Source organism: Hirundo rustica, chromosome 3 (genome assembly GCF_015227805.2).
Source record: "Hirundo rustica isolate bHirRus1 chromosome 3, bHirRus1.pri.v3, whole genome shotgun sequence".
In the NCBI taxonomy this organism is placed as follows: domain Eukaryota; kingdom Metazoa; phylum Chordata; class Aves; order Passeriformes; family Hirundinidae; genus Hirundo; species Hirundo rustica.
Window position 1 is genome coordinate 43,176,101 of NC_053452.1, and position 27,295 is coordinate 43,203,395.

The 27,295-nt window shown below is 37.9% G+C and overlaps 1 protein-coding gene across 2 annotated transcripts; it reads right to left on the reverse strand.

Annotated features, from left to right (window-relative positions):
* Positions 1-208: 208 nt before the first annotated feature.
* Positions 209-26,705, reverse strand: COG2 (component of oligomeric golgi complex 2). Of its 2 annotated transcripts, XM_040057440.1 has the most exons (18): positions 26,606-26,705; positions 25,909-26,070; positions 25,131-25,196; positions 24,148-24,228; positions 23,413-23,516; positions 22,112-22,220; positions 20,201-20,380; positions 19,077-19,201; positions 17,643-17,769; positions 13,783-13,922; positions 10,673-10,734; positions 9,286-9,437; positions 8,272-8,472; positions 7,396-7,468; positions 6,126-6,268; positions 5,470-5,609; positions 2,223-2,403; positions 209-646 (listed from the first exon to the last, which is right to left on the reverse strand). In XM_040057440.1, the coding sequence occupies exons 1-18, from the start codon at positions 26,672-26,674 to the stop codon at positions 545-547; spliced, it is 2,217 nt and encodes a 738-aa protein (XP_039913374.1). In that variant the 5' UTR covers positions 26,675-26,705; the 3' UTR covers positions 209-544. The 2 variants fall into 2 exon arrangements, with proteins under 2 accessions (XP_039913374.1, XP_058275795.1); XM_058419812.1 differs by lacking the exons at positions 25,909-26,070; positions 26,606-26,705 and having other exon boundaries at positions 23,413-23,518; positions 24,149-24,228; positions 25,131-25,147.
* Positions 26,706-27,295: the final 590 nt, after the last annotated feature.

The following is a 27,295-nucleotide window of genomic DNA, read 5'->3' on the forward strand; positions in this document are numbered from 1 at the left end:
CAAACTGCTCTGAAATAGACCTGAGATATATATAATAGATATAGCTCTCTATATACAATATAGATATGTAAACTCTGGTCACTCAGTGTCCTTTCACTCTAATCAAGGGTTCTGTTAACAAGAACCTCAGTCACTTTGCCTCTGGAGCGGGCTGTAACACAGCCATCAATCAATTCATTTGATTCAAAAACATATGAGACATCAAAAGTTAGGAAGACGATTTATTACATATTATTTTCAACACAGAACTTCGTTCTTGTACATTTCAAGCTGTACAACAAAAATAAGAAAAACATGTTCTTCTATTTTTATTCTATAATAGAAAGTTTAGAACTTTGATTGCTTTCCATATAATGGATAACTGATAAATTCTCAGTCTTTTGGTGAAGCAAGTTCATCGAGGCAGAAGATACACTGATTTGCTGCTCAAGATACTTTAGGAAGCACTTTGTTGCTATTTATTTGGTAAAACAAAGAAGAGTTAAATTCTCTCTCTTTCTTTTAGGGACATTGTTTATCTTCCATCACATGCTTTCAAGAGTATCTAGGATAGTTCCGCTGTAGCCTGATCCTTGGCACTTAGAACCAGCTCTTCAAGGGCTGAAAAGCTTTTTATGCTGCTTGTTTCCAGTCCCATCTTTCGTATCTAAAAAGATGTAGAAAACTCATTAATTTTCTTTAAGACATTAAAAAACCCCACTCATTATTCTACTTAAAACATTTAGTGAAGCCTATGTTTTGTCCTGCATTGGTATGTGGCAAAAAACACAACTGCATACACTGCAAACTATAAAAAATTTGCATCCAACTTTGCTCAGTTAAGTCTCTCCAGTTACAGAAGTGTCTTGCAGGGAAATATTTTACCATCTTCTGGGCAACCTGTAACTAAAGCCAGCTGGAAGTTTCCCAGTGAAGCAATCAGAAAGAGGAAACTTGGCTGTAGTTGGTTTTAATGCATTGATTTCAACTGATTCTTTTTTTTTCCAACTTCAAATGAAGTTTCTGGGCAGTACTTTAAAGAGTAATGTGAATACATCCAAGAAGAGCCAACAGCACGACAGTGAAAGCATTGCAATAGACTGCAAGAGCCTACGGTTCTAGCTGTGAACTTCCTGGGAGACAAAAACAACTCTACAATTACAGAGGTGCTGCAAGCAATTTCTTAGCCAGGAAATCTATTGCTCTGAAAATAAGAAAAATATGGCCATGAAAAAACTAAAGAGTGCAGTGAAGCAGAAAAATCTGGATCTAACTAAAGCCATAATGAAGTGATTCTGAAAAGGTGTTTGCTGCTGGAACTCTTTGTAATAGTCAAATGTACCAAAACATCTCCCAAATGATTATTCATAATCTGTCCCAGTTCAGCTTAAATTCAAGAAGAAGAACAAAAGCACAACCCCCACAGGCAAAATCTAACAAATAATAGTTTTTGTTAGCAAGATTTCCACAGTTCCACCCAATTGTAATTAGTCTCATATCTGAGAAAAGCATCTGCTCATAAACAAGCAGACTTAGTCTACCTGTTAGAATGCATCAACATCATCTGGACATAAACAAGATCAATGACAACTCCTTGGCAACTAACAATATGGACTCTTAGTTGGAAGTTTGTTTTTATCTAGATATGATTTTCAGAAATAAAGGAGTACAAAACTATGCTTATACAATTTAATATAGCTACTGCATACATTTCCTGGAATATTTTCTTCTGTGTTTTTCTACTTAAAATTTCATATTTGGCACTGGAAAGCCCTTACAGTTGTGCAGCACAACAGATCAGGCTGACATCCTCACAGCTCTTGGGAACAGACCTTGGCCGTGCAGAAAGTCAAGGCTGGAGACATCCCAACAGAAGGCAAACAAAAGAAGGACCATAGAAACTTCTTCATCAGCCCTAAGTCAGGTCCCTGCCCTCTCATCTGTAAACACAGTTTCTTCTTAATGCTACCAGGCCCAGAGCGCTACTTGAATTTTGAGTAGTAAGAAATGCAAGCTTAGCATTTGTATAAGAAAGGACAGGAATGTATGCATTGCTGAAGTGGTATCTATAATCACCAAGGTCTGAAACTGTCTCCTTTAGACAAATGTGAATACACAAAGCAAAAACCCAAACCCACACCAACAAAGCCTTCAAGACCAAAATCTGAGTCAAGGCTCCCTTTCCTCTTCTATCTTCCTTCCAAAACCATTAATAATAATAATAAACTTTTCTCATTACGTACTTGCTCTCCAAAATACTCAACATCTAGGGCCAGCTGCAGTCGGATTTTGTTATCATCACTCATGCCCCCGTTTGTACCAACAGGATTTGAAGCTGCAGTTCTTCTGGCTTGCTTCAACCTTTTCAGACTCTCTTCCATTTTCTTAACAGAACTGAGCACATCAGATACAGTTTCATAATACCTAAATTAAGGAAGGTTAATGAGAAAGAAAAAAATTCACTTTACAGAAGGGCCACACAGAAGTACATCACTGTCCCTGCTGAACAATGCCAGAAGGAATGGCTTCCCTTGCAAAGAAGCTACTTATTAGTATTATCAATTAATCAGTATTTCCATATTAGTTCCAGAGGTTACTCTGAAGATTACTATGCAGTCTTGAAGACCCCTCATCACAACATTTCTGATTTGTTCAAGATGTTTGTACTCAATAGTGACCAAGGAATGCAACAGCTCAATTTTAAACAGTCAAAATCAGCCCCTCTTTACAATCAGTAGAGTATTGAACAAAACTGCTTTTACAAACAGGACAGGAATAACAGCCTGACAGACCAAAACCCACGTATTTTTATGCAAGTTATAAAAATGTATATGAGAATGCACATATGCACACCAGTCAGGAATGCCTATTTCTAAAATGGAGAAGCTGATTTAAACAGGAGACTCAGGAAGCTGGCAGGAAAAGTCAGAAGAACCCTAACAACCCTAATTTAGAAATGGTAGAGATAAAATTAAACACCACTGCCCACAGAGTGGGATCCACATTAAAGAAAGCGTAGAATCAAACAAAGTACACACATCAACTACTCCACGAAAGTTCAAAACGCCTTAAGGACTGAAATCCCATGCCTAAGTGGGAAGAGCATATCATACAAAGTAACAGATGCCCAGGACAGTGAATTAAGAAGAGAAAACAGAGCAACAATGGGAAATTAAGAAATCCATGAGAGAAGTGACCAGACTAAGCTATGTTCTGTAATTTGCTAAAATATCTAAAGAGCCTCTCTATGAAAACAATTGCTTTAAGAATTAAAAGAGTTGAAAGAATCTTCCAGATGATTACTTTTAAACAAGGAGGCAATAGAAATCAGACAAGCTCTTTTTAAAGAGTAATTAGATAGGGATGGCCAAAGAAAAAGTGCTTGCCAGTGCCATGGAAACTTGTTTCACGATACCATTCTATGAAAAGCAAAAGTAGTCTAGTAAAAGTCAGTCGTGTCCTCTTTTCATATCTTGGTATTTCCTAGTCCCACTCACTTGTGATTAATTCCTACTTCTGTTCTACTCCCAAGTCCTTCTGCTGTTTAAGCAAATTTAGCCCTCAGTGATTTTTAACTAGTTTATGCTCTTTTCTGTTTTTTTCATTTGGATGCAAGAATGTATTATCACAGCAAGAAATTAATTATTTGCACCTGTATTCTCAATAACAAACTACAATATTCCTCCACTTAAGAAATACAGTTTCTTTGACTTGTCTCTTGTCAGTGAGGATAAGATATTTTAAAACAAAATTATGAAAATAATAGCAACAAACTATGGAAACAGAATTTGACAGAAAATTCTAAGGAATTAAGGAATTAACCTGCCAGTCTTACTGGTGTTTAACCACTGCCACCATGCTTAACCGAGAATTTCATTCAGTTTTGGCAAGTAAAGAACTGCTTTTTGGGAGGCAAAAAACCTCTAGTTGGGTCCAAGGAACTACATAACAGCTACTTTATGTTGTGTCGCTAGATTTACTGAAGCTTTAAAAGCAAGACTAACCAGGCACAGAGACGTAGAGAGACAGACAAGAATTCACCCTGTGATATTTTAGCTCAACAACCTTCAGTGGCTTCAGATTATAGGAATCTTTGCAATTCTTCAGCAATTTGTTACTTTAAAAATGCAGTAAGTTACCAATAAGCTTCTTTCTATCCACTAAAAACTGGTTAAGAGACACCAAGCTTGAAAAAAGAGATTTTATGCAAAATGAAGATGACCAATGCAGTCAAGACCAACCTAAGCTTAGCCCTGTCAAAAATACTTAAGAAAAATTTTAAGAGCAGTTGGTAAAGGTGTAAAATTGTCTTACAATTTTAAGTCTATTCTGAAAGGTGCTAGAAGAGGAAGAATAGGGAGGCATAAGGAGGCAAAGGGCAAGAAAGAACTCGTGTTCTGACTATGGTTTAAAACCTCAGTATTACTACGTGGTTAAATCTCAGAAAAAAAATCTGTCTACGCTCAACAGCCGACAGAAAATATAAAATAGAAAGAATTATTAGGAAAAATCATGTAAGGACAGACAGGAAGCACACGTTACACTTCAACCTACATGGATTCTTCTGATATTATCATCTATGGTCAGAAATATCAAAGAAAATCAACAAAGCAAAACTATTAAAGATGGGAAAAGGAAAAAATCCATCAAAATAGGCTAAGATGACTTTATTTTTAGGCAAGGTTAGAGATATAAAAAAATTATAGCTACCACAAAGAGTAAATTGTCCACAACTCAAAAGGCAGGGAGTATCCTGTGAAATTTTCTGGCAGAACTTTCAAACAAATCAAGTATTGCTGCCTCATGTTACATGCTTTAACTGGCAAAACTCACAGAATGCAACATCCCTGCTCAATAAGAATTTCAAATACAGCTAGACAAATGGAAAAAAAATCCATTGAGGAACCTAATGCATATGACTACTGAAGTTCAAAAGCCCTCAAGATGCTAACTAGGGAACAGAAGATCTACTAAAGAAAATATTGCTTTATGACTGCCTTATTAAAACTGTGAAGAATTAGCTCTTCAGAAGTATAAAAGGCCCAAAGTTTTTTTTTTTTTTTAAACACTAAAAAGTTGGATAATTATTATATACATTAAAAACGTCAAAGGACAGTAGAACTCAAGTTCTTGAAAATTCAACCACTGCTCATTGAAAGGTCTTACACCAATTCTGGAACAAAAGGCACATTTTTAGTTCACTGTTGCATTCCCAGAACGAACCAATTTTTCAAATGCCCTATCCACCACGTCATGGTTTGCACAGACCTGAGCAGGAACCAGGTCTTTGGATTCCCAGCCCAGCTTTTCATCTGCTGAATACACAACATGAGAGTAAATCCAAGCAAATATATCCCACCTAAAGAGTGCTGTATTTTGATTTTCTTTACAGTTGTGTTAATTCATAGTGTTTTGGGTTTTTTCTGTGCCTGGTCAACAGACATTGGAGTTTTTAACTAAGGCAAACAATGCTCTGTATGGTTCTCTTACTTCTGTGTGCTTTCAGAGAGAGCACCTTCCAACCACTGATGAATCATGGGCTGCTTCAAAATATCTCTGTAGTCATTCTGCAATCGGAAGAAGGGCTTAAGAGCACTGTCCACATACGGCGAAGCTTTAGTTGGCACCTCCTGGTAGATGAGAGGGAAACGAGTCAGGGAAGAAGGAATCAGTCATTTACTTACTGAAAGTATCAACACCCAATTCTAGCACATGTGAAAAATGCTAAGCCTGCACTTAAGCAAAGAGATGCATAAACAATTTAGGACAAGTCAATGAAGGGATCATTATACACAGGAAAGACACCATCACAAAATTATTCAGTAGCCTTATATAGCGTGACATAATGTAGAACAAGGTTCAAAATGCCCAAAGCTTTTTCAGAGATTCGTGTGCCAGCCATTCCTATCACCAGGGTATGATCCTGAAAGCTCTTTCTGCTCATGCTGATTCCAGAGAAAGCTGAGCAGACTCAATGCCCAAAACACACCTTTATTAAAATACCTACACCTTTGTATTATACTTCACTAGGTTTAAGTCCTTGTCATGGGCTCTGTCAAGCAGATACTGACAGGCCTGAAGAACTCATAACAATCTCAGCACAGGCCCTTCTGAGATTTATTTTTTCATTTGCAAGCAGCACTGACCTTGTTGGTTCTCCTGTATAATCTTGGAACTTCTAGTGCACTCTTCAGGTATGCAAAGGAAGACTCACTGAGATCCTGGATAATCCTGTTATTTAAGGTAGGCACACAGGCTGATAGAGAAGTCTTTGAATCTTCCAAGGCTCCTAATAAAGTAAAAATGCTGAAGTTTAAAATGAGCTACCCTGCCCAATCACAACACAGATTATATGAATCCTCTCATCCTCCTAATCCCATTCACTATGTGGTGTCAAGTACAGGATATGCTCACCAAATAAATATACACCAGCCATTTATAAAGCATTGCCAGTAACACCAACCATTCCTCAGCCAGAAATACAGACAGAGGCAAGGAAAGACAAATGGAGTAAAGTAACATTCTCCAGATTCAAAGCTTTTCCAGTATTACCTATGAAGCAAGGGCTTGAATCAAAAGGATCTGACCTTTCAAAGAAACTGTGTGAAATTCTCTCTAAATTCCCTATGGAATGACTGGAGTATGTTCAACTCAAAGCCGTGACTGGTAACAGACCACCTACTGAGCAGGGGATGTGCACAAGCTCCTACATCTCTAATAGACTTGGACATCTACCAGTAGTTCTGATTTAGAAATTTCAGTGGAATTCATGATGCAGAACTTCTGGCTATCGCTGCAGACAGGGACTAGTTCACTCATGGAGCTACATGCCTAGCTTTAATTATTAAATTAAAATCAAACTCCCTATTTCACATAAAGAATGATCAGACAAAAAAAACCCAAACAAATGAATCAAAGAGACAAACCCAAAAACCAAATCAACCCAAACCAAAAACGCATAAAGAAAAAAGTAGGCTAAAATACTGAATTGCCTCTAGCCTCTGAAGGCATTTAACTATGATACTTTGATAACCCTCTGCCTCATATGACTCATCAGGTCTGAGAGAGAACAGTCATTTTAGAATAACATTTTTGTTTCAACTGGATAATGGAAAGCCTCTCCTTATGTCTTCTTCCCCAATTCTTTAAAAAGTTTAATGATATGAATCTTCCAGGATAAAGTCCTTACTTTCTGGAGAAAAATACTAAAACCAATTTAGACTCACTCAATTTTAATAGTTAAACACTTTTCTCAGACTCAACAGGTCTGTTCAAGATTGTTTCTATTTAACAATTTAAAGAAGAAGGCAAGTTTCAATAAATATTTTCATCCTAAATAATGAAACTGTAAATGTTGATTTCATTTGTTTGGCAGAGGGGATTTGGGAAAAAGGGGAAGGAACATCTCGTCTTTACCTGCAATGCAAGATATATTCTTGAAGCCAATCATTTCAAGCTTTGGTTTAATCATGTCTAAGATGTCAGGAACCTGAAAAAAACAACCCAAAACCAAGAGAGATACAGTCATGTTATAAACATTTTAATTACTTTTCCTACACCCTGTAAGTTTGAAGTGTATCACAAGACACCCTTAATTTCTATGGTTTTACTGCATTTCTATGCAATCAATACTAGAAAATTACAACATGCACAGGAATTTAGGCTTACACACTAAATCCTCCACCCTACTATTGTACTCAGAGGAAATTATTTTGAGCTAACAAAATCCACCTTCAATTTACAACTTCACAAATTACAGAAAATTCAGCCTTACTGAAAATAAATACACAGGAATCAACCCTACAGGGAGACAATTAACACCACACATTTCTCCTCAAGATTCTGGATCATTAATCAAGTATAATCATGGTGATAAAATCCTTTTCCAATCTCCAAGACTAAAACCAGCAAATAGTTAGAAGATAACATTAAAACTGAATGTTGCACCACACTCCAAGCTGCAACAGAGACTTTACTTGAAAAGGTAAGATTGGCAGAGATTGGTAAGATTCCCATCAAAAAATTGTAGAAAGATATTATTTTAGGAGTGAAGTCCAGCAGCTACTGGGAATTGAAAAATTAAAAAGAATTTAAATACCTGAAGAGGTTTGCCCATAATCTGCCATTCCAAATGAGCACAGAGTAGGCCATATATTTCAGGTATCAGACACCCCAAGTTTTAAGAGTTAAGATTTAAAAAATTATGGTACATTATTTTTAACAATTTAATGTCCCTACAAGATGCCAAAAACATCAATGGAAATTCTTTCCAAGTAAGTCAAAAGCACAAACCCGATCCTGAAGTTTGTCCAGATCTGCAGCAACATGTATCAGCTGAGTACTAGATACAGAAGATAATGGCAGACTTTCTGGAGAAGATCCATTCCCTTGGTCTTCACTGGGGTTGAGGCTTAAAGAAGATTCCTTTCTACCAACGGGTGCAGGTTTTTTGCTTTCCTTTGAATTCTCACTGGAAATGGGTCTTACAGAAACCTGAAACATCAAATTGAAGTGTGAACCCTAGCAACAGTGAAGGCAGTTAAAGCTGGACAAACTGAAACAGTATATAAAGGATTTGTAAGACTTCAGCATTAGAATGCCACACCTTCAAGGGATCTTACTAAATACCATTACTAAATTATGTAAAAAGTAAATTTTAAAAAAATTTCAGTGCACTACGAAGTTGGACGATTTAAAACAAATCTGTCTAACTAAGGTTAGTAGAGGGCAGTCCCATCCTGCTGTCAAACAACTCTTTTCTCCCACGTCCTCAAGCTCTCTGCTGTCAGGCAAGTGCTTCCCCTGACTACTCTGTTTTAACTCTGGTACTTGTCAGCGCTTTCCATGAGCTAATTTAGCTGAGAGAACTGAGTCACTGAGTCACAAAAAAATGGAGGTCTTACTGCTATTTTCAACTACTGAAGGGGCATGTACAGAGAAGACAGCATCATATTTTTCCTTGAGGTACAGTGACAAATAATAGGCAATGGATATGTACTGTAGCGAGAGAAGTTCTGATCAATTAGGAGGAAAAGGCAAATAGGAAGAAAAAGCAATCAGTCATTGGACCAGGGTTCCCAGGAAGGAGTGCAATCACCATCTTTGGATATATTCAAAATTCAACTTAAGAGCCTCTGCTCAACTAGTGCAGGATACTTTCTATAAGCCAAACTAATGAACTGCTTGAAGGTTAAAAACCATTAACTTCAAAAAAACTCTTAAAAAGAGGTCACATACTTTGCTTCAAAGGGTCTCTTTTTAATGGATGCACCCCATCACCAACCCCTTGAAGCAGGCTGCTCTCACCTCGCTGATGAACACAGAGTAGCGTGCCAAGATCTGCAGGCTGAGTTTCCACAGGCGGTGCGCTAAAAGCGGTAAAAACATCTGATCCGACCAGCACTTCACAAGACTCGTCCAGACCATGTGAGTGGCCAAGAGGCAGAACGAGCTCCCAGCTAGAAATGACCAGGCAACAAAGGTCAAGCTCCTAAGCATGTTTTCAAAAGATGCAACATCAGTGAAATGGCATTACCCGAGATATAAAAAAGCCAAGTCTTCCTAAAAGATACAGTCATAGGATAGAAATGTATTAAGCATTGCCTGAAACAAACTCTTAAAATACTATCTTCTCAATGTTTTAGATTTCAAATTCCACTAAAGTCTTGCCGTAGCTGTGCAGGCAAAAGCAAGAAAGGAGAATCGGCCCGCAATAAAGGCAGAAACAGCTTGGCAAAATAATTCACTTCAGGAAATAACACTTGCAAAATAATTTTTGGCAGTCTTTTGAAGAAGTTACATTAGATATGTCTGCCAGCCATAACATAGTACTCCCCTAGCACTAAACTGTTGCTCCTCTCCCAGTTATATGAGCTGGTTGCTATAAATATTTATTTAAAACACTGTACAAATATCCATATTTAAAGAAAACACTTTTAAAGCAGTTTACACAGTAACATTTTAGAGACTACAATTAGAAAGATAAAGGCATGTGTCTGTAAGTTCCAGGCCTACGCCTCAAAGTGGTAGGATTTATATATTTTGTCTCCATTAGGATTTTTTTCTCCTGGTTTGCTTCAGAAGGCACGTGTGGATACATACAGACAATTAGCTGGCTCACAGCTACCTTATTCATAAATATTTACTCTGTTAACTGAAATTAATTAGTTCTTCTGATTACAATATGCTTCTAATGCATGTATCAGGTTACACCCTTCCACTCTTATTCTTCCTGTCTCCTGATAAATCAGTGTCTGTTTTTGGAGCAGACACCAACACTATGAATGACAGCAAGCCTAAATGCTGCCAACAGACAGTCATTTTCACCTCTACACAGTGCTACAACAATTAAGAAAAATATGCCCCAATAACATAGCACAGCCTTTTGGTTGTCACTTAGGGGATGTCAAATGCTAACAACTCCTTCTAGCACTGAGAGGATGGTTTCGTAAGAATGTCAATGACAACTGCTAAAGAGGGGGTTTTTAGTAAGCAAAGTCATCAGTGAACAGAATTCTCACATTATCATCTCTATCACAATGCTTTATACTGTTTGATCAGTTAATCAGAAATCAGGAAGCTCATGTGAACCGCAGGATGCATGTTACTGAATACTCAAGAGACAGTGTGATCACTGCCACATATACAACTGATTCCTTTACAGTAATTTTTTTTTTTTTCAATAAAAGTTTACCTGGTGCTTCCTCTAGCGTATCTGTAAGTGCTTCTTCTAAGGCCCCTGCTATTTCTCTGAATCTGAGAGAAAGAAAAATTTTGAATATCGCAATTCAACAGTTGCTTAAATTGATGTCTAAACATTTTTCAGTGTTTACTTTAGTATTATTTCAACGTGCTATCAATGGTCATACACAGATTTTAAACCTGGGGTTATTTTTGCCCAATTTAACACCAGCATTTAAACACTTGAAAGAGAACCTTTGACATTTTACACGCACATACAAAGCTTATACTTTGGGGCATTATTAAAGTCATGGTTGCAAACAATATCAAAATCATAGCTCACAGAGTGACAAGTCCTCCGCTTTTCGAGGAGTAAAGCTTTTTGTTTTGTTACCTTTTTTAAACTAAAAGCAAACAAATTGACACATACTCTCTTTGACCTTCAGATATGTCACCTGATACTGGAGTTCAGCTTTCTACATGTTTGCTAATGAGCAGTAGCATAAGACTCTGCAAACAAATCTGTACCTATTAAAAATCAATAGTTCCTCAAGGACCTGTTTTTTTAAATTCCCCTTTTAAAAATACCCTTTTAAAAAATTCACCATTCAAAGCAAAAAAAAAACCCCCAAAAAACCAAAAAAACCCCCCCGCTCCCAAAAAAAACCCCAAAACAAAACAAACAAACAAACAACAACAAAAAACAAACAAACAAAACCAAAATGACACCTCTAAATTTTTTAGGTGTAACAGCAAAAGTTATTAAAACCTCTGATACTTTTCCATACTTGCATCATTTTAAGCTCCCCTGTAGGTAGGAAGTTCTGTTGTCACTGGTTTCTTCTATTTTGCTTTCATGTGCACCATATAACTGTAAGTCTTTCTATCAAACTTACTAATTACAAACCTGTAGGGTGTCTCTTAAAGTCTCTTAACTATCATTTCCAGATCAGGACAGGGGCCCAGCTAGCTTTTCTTGTTCAAACTCCTAATGGACGAAGATGAATATTTAGCAACTAAACATGTCTGTGAAATGCCTTTAAAACCTCAGTTCTGCCAATGCACTGCTTCCATCAACAGAGCAGTGTCTTTAATTCTTATGGTAAAAAGGATTAGAGAACAGAATTTTAATGATGACATAAATTTTGCTGAGTATTTCTTACATAGGAAATAATTTCCCCAGTGCAGAGTTCACTACAGTTCCACAATCAGCTGTACTGAACTGAAAGAATGAAACACCGTAAAGAGTTACTGCTGCTGTTTGTGCCAGCACTGCTACAGAAGAAATGCCTGAACATCAATCTGTTCCTCAAAGGATAATTTCTAAAGGTTTTAGCAATGGCTGATTTTTCTGGGGAATTTCTGTAATTGAAAAAAGAAAAAAAACAAACAATCTTAATGATAAATGCCGAAGTGTGAGATAACAGTTCAATAAAAATCTTGTATGACTTAAAGGATATCAAGTCACATCAAGAGAGAGCTTCCTTGATGTTGCATTATTTTCACAATTATGCACTAAAGAATTCATGGGCACTTACCAAAGTTAGCAGATTATTCCAATAAAAAGGAGTAATATGGTTAAAGATGAATTGGCTGCTATTATCCAAACATTTCTCAAAATAGTACACTATTTAGACTTACAGTAATCTTGGGTTAAAGAAAAATGATTTTTTAAATGTGTTTTAATCAATCAGAGCTCAGAATAGCTGATGGGAAACATTTTTGAAGAGAAATAATATGCTGAAATTCCATTTCAATTTTACGAGCAAGATTATCAAAGTTTGATCAATTGGTCTCCTACTAGAAAAGCTGCACTTGAAACAAAAAGGACAGACACAGAGAACTATTAATGATACTTATCTGTTAAAAGGTTCATAATGGCTGCAGTTCCACAGACACTTTCAGTCTGTGCACCACAATGTAGTGAATACTCCTGCCCCTTCCCTTGGGCCAGCATGAATATTTGTACAGTTAAGTTGTTTGGGGAAATTGACTGGAGTTGAATCAGTCTTTTTTTTTTTTTTTTTTTTTTTTGTCCTGAGTAACAGATCCTTACCAGTTCACTACACAACTGCAGGAACAGATGTGCAAACAAAAAACCAAACCAGGGTAACAGATGCTGTGACTACTGTTTTACAGTACTACCGTAGTGTTATTGCCAATAACAGAATTGTGAAATAAAAAAGGCCACTAAAGATTCAGGTTAAAAATAAATATCAATTTCTCCTCCCCATCTTTTGGAAATTACTTTTTTTTTTTTTTTTTTTTTTTTTAAGAGGCTCTCATAAGGCTTTGGACCAAGAGAGATCATACATGGCACATTTGGGTCATACCAGACTTCATCAACGGTTCCTTGCCTGGAGGGTTGCTCTCCAGCCCTACAGTCAGACCTGTAGACCATACTTTCTAAAAATACAGTTCTACATTCTATTTTGTTCATTCAAATTCTAACATTACTAGAATTAAAACAGGGCTTTCTTGGGTGTCTCTGCTCTTTTTTAGCTGCAAGGTCTGTAAAAGGAAACGTTACAGATACATCAGACCTCCTAGTAAAACAACCTAGAAGTTATTACTTAGCTCCTCAGGAATAGGGAATAGGAGGACAATCTTCGGGAAAGTAATGCTACAAGACCCAGCACTTTACAGAATACCTCCTGGGAGACAAAAGAACGTCAAAAACAGACAAAGAGTTCTTTTTGCTCTTTACTCCTTCAGTTCTATATATCTAAGAAAAAAGATTTCTTCCCTCACATTAAACATTCCTCTGGATTTGCACAAGTAGCGTCTTTCAACATACAGTCTGGTTTCAGGGATGCTGGAGAAAAATAATTTGAAACAAGAGCTCAAGACTTATTTAGATCTGTTCCTGAAAGTCTTACAAGTAGCTTATCAAATGTGGTGTAACAATACAGTACATATTGAAGAGTAGTTCTGTGGTTTTTTGCTAAATTGTTGAAAGATACATAAAAGTTACTTGACTTAGTAATTAAATTGTTTGATTTCCACTAAGATTTGTTTACGAGTGAGACTTTGAACAATGAGGAGGTGTGACCTTAAGCCAGATCATCTTGCCATGACTAACCTCTACTTTTGAAAGAGTGAAAAAAAAAAATACATGCCAACCTTATTTGAAAATATACAGGCAAATTCCATTTGTTGTTAAAGCTGTGGTAAGAGGGATGAGCTCTTAACCGTTTCACGCTGGCCTGGGAGCCACACAGTCGTTCAAATTTCCGTACAAAATCCATACTGGCGGTGTATTTCTGCAGGAAGAGAAGGAGCATTCTGATCACACAAAGGCTCCCAGCAAACAAGGAAGACCACCACCCATTCAGCAGAACTCCTGTATCATGCTACAACTAAGCTCAAGGTTCAGGATGGGCTGACACAGCCCCCATCACCTAATCATACAAGGCTAAGAGCCTGGACTGCAGTGAAACCAAAACCAAACTAACTCATAAGTGTTACTCTGTGGTAACAAAAGCTAGCCCAGGACACTTCTAAAAAGCACAAAACTGTCCAAGCACGCTGACCAAGCAGAACTGATGGGAGATTCGTGAGTATTTCTGATCTCAATCACTGGGGTGGTGCTGCACAGTACTAACAGAGCCAGGCGCAGCAGACAGAAGTTTACAACAAAGACAAACAATCAGGAATGAAACTCACAAGTACACATATTCAACCCCACACTCGAACTGAAGCACAGTAATTTCGTCAGTTACACAGGACCTGTACTATAATAATTTCTAGATCTGTTTCCCTAAAAATGTTTTGCAAATATCAAATACATGCAGAAGAACTTCCAACAATTTCAGATAAACTAACTTCATCCAGTGTATACTTCTAAAAGTTAGCTGCAAGCAAAAAAAAAAAAAGAATTACATTAATAATTACATTAATTCCCAAACATACTGCAAAATTGGTCTCAACAGAATGAGAACACAGAAAATAATGAAATGATAAATTAAATCAAGCACAAAGCAGGCCAAACACTTTGTGAAAATCAGAAGTAAAACAGTAAAAAGAATGTTATTTCATACAAAATAGACCTTGTTAACAGATCACAAAACTTACGTAAATGAATTTAAAATCCAAACACAACTACAGTTAAAATTCTTCTCTGGAATGAAAACTGGTTTCTGTGCAAGTTTCTTCTATTAAAAAAACAGGAAACAGCCATAAAACCTATCATATGTTCTCCTAAGTCCCCTACTAATTAATGAAATAAGCCTGACTGAATCTCCCAGTGCTTCTGACTTCACTTCAGGGTTAGGGTTCAATCCACAACCCAGAGCACTATGGGAGTGATGTGACTTTGCTTCTTGTGAAGCAGTAAAACATTATCAGGAGAAACCTGTGTAGTTGCTTAGAGGGTCGGCTCTCAAAAACTCTCCTGTGAACAGAGGACATGAATGCCATGGGGATGCTTTTGTATTTTGTATCTCAGTAAGTTCATAACTTTCTGTTAAAGGTATAATTATGGAAAATCTTTCTTGTGACATGGCAGTGGCAGTGTCAAGAGAGTATTCTGAAAAATGCACACAAAAGCTTTTAAGTAACTTCTTTTCTCCTAACCTGGCTTTTATAGGTATAAAAGGAATGGGGGGAGTTAGACCCAGACTGAATGACAGATTAGTTCTCTTTCAGACCTCCTCTCTCAGATAATAAACCCAGCACTGTAAAAAGGCAAACAAGCTGTTAATGCTCTGCTACCTTAAGTGTATGTCAGAGATATAAACCAAACACTCTGCAAAGACCTATCACTTTCAAAATAGAAGGCACCACAAGAGACATTTATCTCAGTATTGAGAGCATTATATTCCGGAGAGAGAACAACTGCAAGATTGGCTCCTATGTCAGCTGCTATGATTGGATTGTTGACTGCAGAGTTATTTAAGAGAAGTAAAATTGGGAACCAAAACGGAGCAATTTTCAGAGAAATGTAAACTTAATCTCAAATGAATGTTTAGGGATTAAAGAAGTATTCTGCTCAAATACCCATAAATCTACACAGCTAACTCAAGTAAGGGCACATCAACCTGAAACAGTTTTAAAAAACCACATTGCACAAACACTTATTTTAACATACTTAACACTGCCAGTATGATTTTAAAGGATTTAAAACAAATATTTCATTCCCTCTCCTTCCTTTACACCTAAAAACCCCTTAGCAGATAATACTGCATATTCAAACTTTTCAGTATTAAACCTATCCATAGATACATATGCAAATAAACATGGAGACTTTTAGACTTTTCTGCATTTCTATCAACGTAGAAAATGGAGATGAAAGATTATTGTCTAAAATCTGTGTAGCATTACTTGGTTCATCATCAGTGCAAAAACAATTTTAAAGGGCTTCACCCTCCCTCTTAATTCAGAGCTATTAGTCTTTAGATAGGTGTAATAGCATTTTTACACTTGGCATTTCAACTTTGTATTGATTTTAAAGTAAAATACTTCAATGAGTTTAATGACTCTGAGTCACTTAATTAGTCAAAGGCAGTCTGAAAAGTACTTTGGACTTACTATGTGATTTACCTGGAAGTTACAGGTGGGTGTTGAATTTTTATGGATTATTTTTTGGATTGTTAGGTATTTTTTAAATAAACACAATGCCTTTGTTGGCCAGTATCAGTGTAACATAAGACAGGCCTTTTAAGCAAACCCAGCTTATCTGAAGACAAAATACGCTCCTGTACATCATGCAGCACAGTACAGCAAAAGCCCAACAAGGCTCCCAATCTGCATTATGTAGGGCATAAGGTGAAAGCTTGAAGAGTGGCTAAAACTTTATGGTAAACTAAGAATTCTCATGAGGGAGGAGGAACACACTGCAGTGTCACTTCCATGGCACTACCACAGCTTTCTTCAACATCCATGTAATTTGCTTCTTATTCAGAGATAGCACTGCAAACACAGTCATGCCTACTTGCCTTCACTTATTCAATCTACCTGTACAAAAGAGATCCTAAATTCCAAGAAAGTAACTAAGTGTACCTAAGTAAAAGCAGTTTTACAGGAACACATGAAGAATCACATGCCTTATAAACCTCCACTGGCAGGCCAGCATTTCCTTAAGTCATCTGTCCTGATACTCCAACAATGCCTTCCTTCAGACAATTTATCAACTGCTTCCCATCTCTACCTTGAAAATAAAATGTTTCACACTAATCACAAGTCAAATTGCCAAGGGAAAAAAATCCAAATTTTTCAGTAATCATGGTTAAAAACAAGCAGACAGGACATGAGGAAAAGCAGAAAGCTCATATTTTCTACTTGTGACATACTGTAAAGCACTGCCAGAGCCAGTCTTCATACCAGACCAAGAAATCTATTCCACCATTAGTAAAAGATGATGTTTTAGAGACAGAGCAGCACTACCAAGTGAAGAAAACACAAAACTGACCAGTACTTCAAATTCATTATTTAATGTAAGCTTGTAATGCCCAAGAAATATTATCTCTGTATTCTAAACCTGATGACGCTGCCAAGTATTTTCAGGTTTTAGTTGATTTGTGTTCATAATCACAACATAATCTTCAGTACTGGAAGAGGGCAAAAGCTAAAACAAGCAAGTGAAACAAAGAACTTTTTTAATCCTTCTACAGTAAAAAACAAGTTGCAACCCAGGTATTTAATTAATATGACAGCCCCTGCTATACAGAAGTTCTAAACTCGAGTGAACACTGGAGTCATGCACTCCCACCTTCAATGACATTGCAATTCTACTCCCAAAATGAACATCAATTCATCTGACTAAATGGTGTCCAGTAACTTCTGTATGAGCCTTCCTAACAAACTTGAGGGGAGAATTAATTCCTGTGAAAACTGAACCAAGTGGTTTGAGATAACCTCCTCTTCCAAGCCATGCAACAACATGAATTTAGACAAAAGCAGCAGGAGGGAAAAAGAGAACGTGATTAGTTCAATTCTCGTGTGCGTCACACAAACTAGAAATGGAAAAAATGAAAATTAATTACCTCATGAAACACATCTGGGTTTCCAGGGTTAAAAAGTGATGGTAATTTCTCTTCCAAACCACGTACTATTTCTGGCCACACCGAATTCACTAAGAAATCATATCCAGGAACAATATCTGCTTTCTCACTGAAAAAAAATCCAATTATTCCATGCTTATATTTTACCACTAGGCTTCTATTTGGAGGCAGGAATCACTAAAAAACAGATGCACTGCACTAGACAAAATACAATGAAATTTTTTACGAATTTATGCTGATTCCCTCAAACGGTTCTTCCTTCAAAGATTCCTTATCTGATTCCACAGTCTCATCAAATCCAAGGTGGTTTTTGGTCACGCTCTAAGTGTTTTAAAAATTTATCAGTTATATATTTTGCAAGTGTATACTGGAAAATTAGTACATTTCAGCTGAGAAATCCTATTATTATTGGCATAATTCAAATTTTAATAGCTCCAAACTTACAAGACCTACCAAGTTGGCATAATGTGACTAATGCAATGAAAGGAAGAACTTTTTCCTAATTGTTCCAAACTGTATTTATATATATTGTGTTTGATCAAAAGATTAAAAGCTACCTTTATAATGAACTTAAAAATTGAGAGCAGAAGAGATAAAAGCATTCAATTCCAAGTTAGTACACCACACTACAAAGCAGAAACATTCCATTACTAAGAAGAACGATTAAAACTTGCTGAGGCATTAAAAGAATTAAAATGTTAGTAAAACTTAGGAGTCATAAAAAGCTCAGCAATGGATGGCTAATTAGAAAAGTAATTCTGCAGCCCCTAGGGGCTACATCCATAGTTCTGCTAATTACACCAGTCCACCATATTAACCATCCTGCAAACAGATGAAAAAATAGATACAATTCAGTAGACCTGAATTATTTAAGTTTGAAAACAGGCAATTTAATTGCATAAAGAACTAAGCACTTTTTGAGAACACAGTGGAAGCACAAATCAATTAAACCTGTAGTTTCGGTACATGCAATAAATCAGTCAAACCTCTGAGGATCATCCCCAGTTTCCTGAAGAAAAAGAAGTTACTGAGCACTAAGAACTCAATAACTTCTGAACTTATATTTTAACAGCTTAATTATGCTCTTCTCCTTGGATGAAGTGTACAGTCTTATTTAATGGGTTCAAAAAACCAAGTTGTCTGACACATTGTATTATGCACAGAACTCACTTCTACTACTGAAATACAGGATTGTCTTTGCTTCCTCTGAAGGTCTGGGCTGCAGCACCAGGAATGCCCGTTCATTGTTTCGTTTTGAATTACACAGGCATGAGATAGAAATCAAACTTGACTATGAATCTTCAGGGAAGGTCAGACAAGTCATTAGTTCAAGAAAGCTGATAATGCAAAGGATTTCAAAGCATATGATACTTGTTGTAACTTCAGTGCAGCGGAGAGAAAGCCCAAGACATTTACCTGGAAATTGCTCCCCCTGTGACTTCACGCAGGAGACGGCAATGATGAGGAACGAACTCCAGCAGCCTATTGTACATTGCCTGGAGGCCATTAGGGTGGGACTGCACATACTGCTCCACCATCACCTGCCAGGAACAGCTCAATGTTAAATGCCAGAAAAGTGAATATAAAATATGCTGTAATGCAAGACTCACAAAACTCTTAACACTATAACCTCAAATACTGTGACAGTCAGTATATTACTTTTTTTAAAAATTGTATTTTCCAAGTATAACTTGCCAGATTGAATTATTACTTCCCTTAAAGCACCACTCTTAACTGCCAAGACTAGCTCTAAAAATGGGAAGGAGCACCTTTCTTTTAAATGTGAGCCACTGTGTCTGGCTCCCAACCCACTGCCACATCACTGTCACCTGAAGCAGTCTGTCAAGTTACACAGGCAACTGGTAAAAGCTACTCAAACTCAGAATAAAGTAAAAAACTCCTTCTAAATGTTGAGGTGGTTGGTCCAATAATCCCAAATACAGGCAAGCCAAAGCAAAGTGTGACATTGCGAAGCTTTTAATGCATCTAGCAAATCAGTTTGTCTGGGGAGTACCCCATACTCAGTGGAAAGGGACAATCTCTGCCATAAAGAGAAGGAAGACAGTGGGAAAAGAACAATAGCTTGTTTCTTGGTATTCTTCCACCTCTGAACTAACTTGCCTCTTGCTACATAAATAAGTGGAATGGTGCAGAAGTGGTGAAAGAATAAACCCTGAGAAAACCAAGGGGAAAATGACACATCCCACACTGCAGCAGCTGTTACCACACTTAGCAGGCACTCAATGGAAACCTGCCCTAAATGGGAGAGGTTTGGATTTTTCATTCTTTAGCCCAAGAAAAATGGAGGTAAGAAAAAGAATCCCAACTGGATACAACCTGAAACTAGTGACAAGCAGGTAAGAGAATTCCTCCACCCTTTTTTTCTTAAATATCAACAACAACCAAATTGACATTTTGTTAGGGTTCAGTTCTCCTGTTTTCTCCACAAAGATATTTTGAAGCTGCTAACAAAAGCTGGAAGTTCACAGGAAAAATAAGCATGTTTGGAAAACAACTGGAATTTTTTTATGTTACCTTACCTCATCTACATAAGGTTTTACAAGCACTTGACCAACTAATGCCTCTGCATCTCGTGTTTTGTCAATGGTGGCATAAGTGCGTAGACAGTGGCGTATTATGTCTACATTTGAAGTTTGAAGGCCTTCCAAGAGCAGCCCTTCCAGAGACTGCTGCAACATGGCTGTTATTCCAGCTATACGCTGCAAAGAAAATGAAAATACAGTCATAAAAAGCCAAAAGCAAAGCCTTGTCATCATTGTTGAAGTAAATTCATCCTGAAGTACCTAACTCAACTTTCTATCCTCACTGGAAAAGTAGAAAAGTTTTGATAACTGCCAATGTTAAACCAACATAAACACAAACTTTATGGGTTACCGATGCTATATAAGACAGGATTTATTATAATAAAGCTAAAGGCAATTACTTTTTTCTATACGTTGTACGTTATACGGTAACTTATATCAGGTCTGCTTTATTCTGAGGAAGTAAGTCAATAATTCCTTGTTCAACGGAATTCCTTGTTCCTTGTTCAACGGAACCAGTATGTGACAATAAACAAAAGATTTACAGTAAGTGACCAGGAATAACACTTGTAGCATTTATCCCTCACCGCGAGAGGCTAAACAGACAGCATGTACCCAGCACTACTTGTCAAATTACCACAACCAATGACACTGAGTGACACTAGCAAAAACCAAAGCAATTAGATTCCTTCTGGCTTCTGCCAAACAGCTTCTTCAGTCTACACATATTCTCTGTTTTGCAAATCATTTTTCCTGATCTCCCATGACATCTTTTCTACTACATCCGACCCACTGCTACACTACCTGCAGATATACTCCTAGCCCAAGATGGTCACCACAACTTTGTATTTGAAGGAAGTTCAGCAACACACATTAAGGTAGTCAGAGTTGAACTATGAATACAGCCAGTCTTCTCTCCTGTTTTACATGCTGTGTTGTGTCCATGCATCCTAAAATGATTCACAGAGTTTGTCCTGAATGTGCAAAGCCAAGAACCCAAATGCTGACTAGTCCTGAAAGCTACATTCTGAGGAGCCTTAGCAACAACAGGTACAGGACAGAAGTCCTGGCAAACACCATTAAGGAACCTACGTGACAAATGTTCTCCCACCACATACACCACTCCGCTGCTCATGCTCACTGCTGCTATCATCCAAGTTTGATAACTCCGTGGCCAGAGGAGTCTTGTAAGCTGTCCATGTAACAACACGACTGCATGGACGTCTGGAGCTGAAACAAGTTTATACTGCCAACAGGCAGAGGCACAAAGTGAAAAACTGGAACTCTGAACAACCTCACTAGTTTGAAAGCCATTAAGAATGACACCCTCATGCTAATCAGCTTTAAGCATAATCCCATCTCTATATTCACAGCTTGCTTTGAGCACAGGTTTTCATTTATTTCCTCTCCCCACTGAATGAACAGAAGAAAAAAATCTCACCAAAATGTCAATTAATCTTTTACAGTAGGTAAAACAGCGTACTGACAGATTAGTAATGGACAGCATAATTTCATGAGAAGACAAACTTGAATATATTCAAGCCAGCCACTGTGTAGCACATTCCATTTATATTCTGGTATGTACACTGCAAGTAACAAAGCCAACATAAATCTCTAGGATGATGCCTCAGTATCAGCAAGCAGATGAATTGCAAGACACATTAGGCTGACAAAAGTGCCTGTTGTAATTCCTACTCTTATTCTCAGTAATCTATCCTGAAGAAATAAGCAACAGGGCATATATCCTCAGAAAAAGCAATAGTTCTGGTCAACTGATAAAAATTATTTCATGAGACCCATTTTTCTTCATAAATTAATTCAATAAAACTCTGTGGAAACAGGCATTTGCTGTTCAATTACACTGGCTTTGCTTGACTGTGCAAGTATTAAGTGTCACGCAATACTTACTGGTCTCACTTTGTCTAAAAGGGGCGTTCCTTTGCTTTGTACTGCATGAAATTGTAGTTGATTAAATTCTGTGGCAATTCTCTCTAAAACTTGTCCAGTTATAAGTGGACTAGAAGAGAGATGATACAAAATGAGAATACATCGTTAGATACTTTCAAACCAACTCACTCTCATCTGTAACAGATAGAGCTCTCCCTCAATTTTTTGTAGTTTAAATATTTTGAATTCTGATAAGTACTACTATAATTGCAATCAAGCAATAATGATCTGGAGCATGCTACACGATTAACACTGTCTTGCAGCTCTAACATGAATTGGGTGAAGCAGAAGCTGAGAGGAACATAAGCTCTTGCCTCAGCAGTGTGAAGCACATTTTTCTAGATGGCAATTTTATTATCACATGAAAAGTCAGTCCTAAGAGAGCTCAGAAACTACACCAGGTAACATTCACCATCCAGATTTGTTTCTTTCTTACTCTGTCATATAGTAAAAATAATGACAGTTATCTCTAAGAAACAGTCCTGCCCTTCTCAAATCCACACAATCCCAACAATGAGCCACATTTTCAGTTGTTCAAGTATGATCTTAATGGCAAACTTAATTCTACAAAGTGCCTCACCTGATTAAAACACCTGCTTTTATCCCTTTAGGTATCAACCTACTTTCTGGTACACCTACCCCCCACTACCATGTGATCCAGCACACTGAGCTGAAGAGAGTCTTTCACTGTGTCTTCCCTCCAGCTTAAACTGTACTTGCATCCCAGCCAAGCCTTTCAAGTTCCAAAACTGGCTGAAAGACATCTTGCAATCCTCAGCAAAGGCAAAGGGAGAGGTTTGACTGGAATTTGTCACAAATCTTCCTTGTATGAGGTTTGCCTTGCCTGCCTTCAGCTATTTATGCAGCAAGTACTTACACATAAGCAGGGAAAACAAGAAAAAACTCTTTTGTTTCGCTTACAAATGACATTGGAATAAACTGAGGAGAGTATTTCAGACATGACAGGATTAGTGACTTCCAATAAAATAAAGTTAAAATAAAGTAACTGCACACCAACTTCAAAAAGCTTGCTTACTGAAAGCACCCCGAGGAATTTGGAACTTTGGAGTCTGAGTTACATGTTCTGTGAATGACTGGCTTGCAGAAGACTAAAATCAGGATAATACTAAAATTACAATAATAAATTCCATCAAAGTTACATTTCTAAAGATATATCCTACTGCTTGCAAATTCACCTTCAACAACACCAAGAAATTAGTCCCATCAATTACAAACAAAATTGAACATTACAATTTTTTTACCTGTTTCCCTCTAATGAGGACAATTCTTTAGTGCCTTGGGAATGTAGAATCTTCTCAATTTTCTCAACAGACTGAATAACATGAATAAGTCTCAGGACACACATCTGTAATTAAAGAAAGATTTTTCATGTCTAACCCCAATCCCAATTAACATCACCTAAAGAAAATATTTTAGATGTTTTCTTAGTTCTTTGGGTTTTTTCTGGTTTAAGTTTTCTCCCTTTATTTAACACTTGAGTCATGTCTCAGTTGAATGATTGCTCACATAAGTCTATAAAACATCACAAATAAATGTTTGCTATAGATGTAGGACAGTTGTTCCTATCCCTGATGTTTTTCAAAGTTAAGCACAAAAACAAATATTAGTGTGTCTCCTGCCCATAAATAAACACCAGCTGTACTTCCAATGTACTCATAAGTAAGTTTATACACTACTGCAGTCCAGAAACAAGAGCAACTATAACAAAAAAAAAAAAAAAAACAACAAACCAACTCCAACTAAGTCAAATGTATGTTTTGGGCAGCTAGAGTAAAACAAAGACTTATGATCAATTGGACACTGTAAAATATTAAGTCCATCAACCAAAATGTCAATATATTTTAAAAGTACAAAATCCTGCACAGTGTACATCTAGACAGCCTACAGCTTTCTAAATTTCATTTATTCTGGGTTAATGGCAAAATTAACATCATCCTAAGGATGTTCTTTAAAAGCTAATAACTAATATGTTGTACCTTTTTTCTTCTAATATCTTCTTGTTTAGTCATCCGGTCATCTACGGCTTGAATTCCTTCACTGACACATGACTTAAGACTCTGTGAGAGAAAAAGTTAATTTGTAAAACTTGCTTCCCATTTAACGGTTGAGAAAAACCTGAAAAAAAAATAACCTAAATTTAAGACACAGATTAATAAGATTATGGGACTAATAAAAGCTACAGTGCATCAAGTGAAAAAGCCAAAACCACAACTAAGTAACTGCAAGTAGAACCTGCTCCTTAGGTATTGTCACTGCAAATAAAATTATTTCCACCAGAACTGTTCTTAGAGAGAATAAATGACCTTTGCCTCAAAACAGTTGGTAATCAACCCACTACGTTTTCACGTTTTACAACTGAAGTTATAAATCAGTTTTACATAGTATTTTCCATGTAATAAGGATTTCTCTATGCTAGCTGACCTTGTTTGCTTTAGACATGAAGGGTGTGATATTTTGAAGGCACATTTATGCAGCAAGCATCCCTTTGGACTGGCTGCCAAGATGATCAGAAATTTCCCCTTCCTATAAATACCAAGTCAGTGTGGAAGAGCCAGAATAAGATCCACCTTCAAGAGAGTGATGTTTTATGGTTAAACCACACACTGAGCAAAGTAAGTCCATAAAGGGATTGTGCTGCATCTGAATTTTCTATCTTCAAGTTACTCAAGTATTAAAACAGTTTCAAGATATCTCCATAGACTTGTCTTGCGAGAGTCTATTCATTTGTCAAATTTAAGAAACTCTTTATCTCTTGACTGAAATGCACTACAGGAAACATAAATTTACTGCAATACAACTGCTTGAAAACACAATGTTTCTCCTACTAGCAATCTAAGTCATCAATTTTCAAAGAAACTTTATTGTAATAAATATTAAGTTGAGTAGAAAATGTTCTGTAGATCATACTAGAGTGAGCTGAAGTTTACCAAGCTGTTGACAATGATTGTTTTGAACATACCATAACTTCTTCCCTTAACTGTCCCAAGGGTACTGAAAGCTGATTAAGAGCCTTGTCCATGCCAACCTAAAGAAATTACCACAAACACATTTATTACTTTTTTGATAAAATCATATGTGAATTACTGACAAAGCATGTAATTTTACAGATACTAAAAGAGAACTGTGAAAACATAACTTCCTTTATAATTTCCAGTTTTAAATTCAATGCAAAAATATGTTATCTAAAATACAGGCATAAAGATGTGAGACTGCTTTCACACAAAGCCAAAAGAGAAACAAAATTTCCACCTATGAAAATTTTTCCCCTCAGAAGTACGTTAAGTCTCAGTCTTTGAATCTGTATAATTGGAATCATTACGATTTTCAGACACAAAGTTGGGGGGTTTTTTAAGATACTTTTGACTATACAAAAAGTTTAAAGATTCCTAAAAGAATCCTTCAGAACAGCCTTACTTCTATCATTCCTGTTCTAATTTAATAATTTATTGCCTTCAATTTTAAAAGTGCTTTCTTTGTTTGAAACAAAGTTTGCCCTAACGAATCAGCTTTTCAACACAAAATGCATATGTCTAAAACATTTACAGGCCAACAGCAATTCTGTACAGCAGCTAAGTTCTACAGGAATTGTGTCTCAGTCCAAGGATTAGAGACCTCAGTTTAAGATGCCATAAATCATAAAATTCCAAAATAAAAGCCATATACATTTCATATGAAAAATAAAAATCCCACAGAACCACATTAAGCCTGAACTACACAGTACAACCAGTAACACTTACTAGATTTGTTGAGAGATTAACAAAATCTGCATAGTCCTTATTTATGAGTTCTACCATAGCAGTTTTAAGGAGTTTGTAATAGAGCTCCAGATCCTCTCTGAGCTCTTCCAGCTGCACACGCTTCCTGCAGTCTGACACAAAATGATCAACATCAAAATCCGCCTGAAAGTGAAACAGGAAAGAGAGGAGGATGTAAGCAAACAGTTCACACAAGAACACACCCCAGATAAAGTACTCCATATGCCTGTGAGTTGATCAAATCAAAGTTTTAGGGGCAAAAGGTTTCTTAACGCAGTGGTTAAACTCTCGGTTTTTAGGATGAAAAGCAGAGAGCGTCGTGGAGCTGAATACCCAAAGACCAGCTCTCCAAAATACAGGAGACTTAAAAAAACAAACCACGAAACGACAGCCAAGAGCTGAAATTCAGTACTGAGAACTACTCGAAGCTCTCCAAGCAGTGAGGCCTCTCGCTCCCGTCAGTCTCAGAGCCCGGCCCTACCCGGACACGGCCGGGTCCCCCTGTCACGGACACCCTCGGCGCTTCTCGCAGCCCCCGCCCGGGGGAAGGGCCGCGGCGGAGCTGTAAAATCCCCACCAAGGCTCCGGGCCGCTCTCTCCCGCAGGGAGCCCACCACCCGCATCCTCAGGAAGGCCCTCGCCCCTCCACAACCCTCTAGCCCCGGCGGCCCTCGTGCACCTTCATGAACTCGTCCTTGTCGAAGCAGAGGTTCTCGGGGCCCCGCGGCAGGTTCATCGCGGCCTCCATGCCGGGCCCGGCGCCCGCCCCGCCCGCCCGGCCAGCGCGGCACCGCCGAGCGCGGCCGCCGCCGCAGCGCCCCCTGGAGGGCTCCGGGCGGCGCTGCGGGCGGGCCCCGTCGGGCGGCGTGTGGGGCGCGGGCGCTCAGAGCCGGCCCGCCCGGGATGTGCGGGAGAGACTGGCTGGGAAAACGCCTGTGGGATCATCGAGCCCAACCTGCGACTGAGCACCGCTCTGTCAGTTACGTCACGGCACCGGGTGCCACGTCCGACCGTTTCTTGAACAGCTCCAGAGATAGTGGCTCCACCACTTCCCTAGGCAGCCCATTCCAATGTCTAAGCACCCTTCCTGTGAAGAGAATCCTTCTGATGTCCAATCTAAACTTTCTCTGGAGAAGACTGAGGCCATTTCCTCTCGTCCTGTCGCTGGCTGCCTGGAAGAGTAGGCTGAGCCCCACCTGGCTACGGCCTCCTTTGAGGCAGTAGTAGCGAGCAGTGAGATCCCCCGAGCCTCCTTTTCTCCAGGCTAACCACTCCCAGCGCCCTCAGCTGCTTCTCACAAAGGACTTAGGCAGGGGACAGACCCTTCACCACCTCCATCACCCTTCCCTGGACACACCCCAGCACCTCA

What these genes read in the sequence shown, in the direction of transcription:
- COG2 (XM_040057440.1), bottom strand. Translation starts at nt 26,674, where the DNA reads ATGGAGGCCGCGATGAACCTGCCGCGGGGCCCCGAGAACCTCTGCTTC. An exon ending in AGTTAAGGGAAGAAGTTATG is followed by an intron (nt 24,229 to 25,130) that starts GTATGTTCAAAA and finishes TTTCTCTCACAG; the next exon opens with AGTCTTAAGTCATGTGTCAG. An exon ending in TTGAGTATTTTGGAGAGCAA is followed by an intron (nt 647 to 2,222) that starts GTACGTAATGAG and finishes ACATCTTTTTAG; the next exon opens with ATACGAAAGATGGGACTGGA.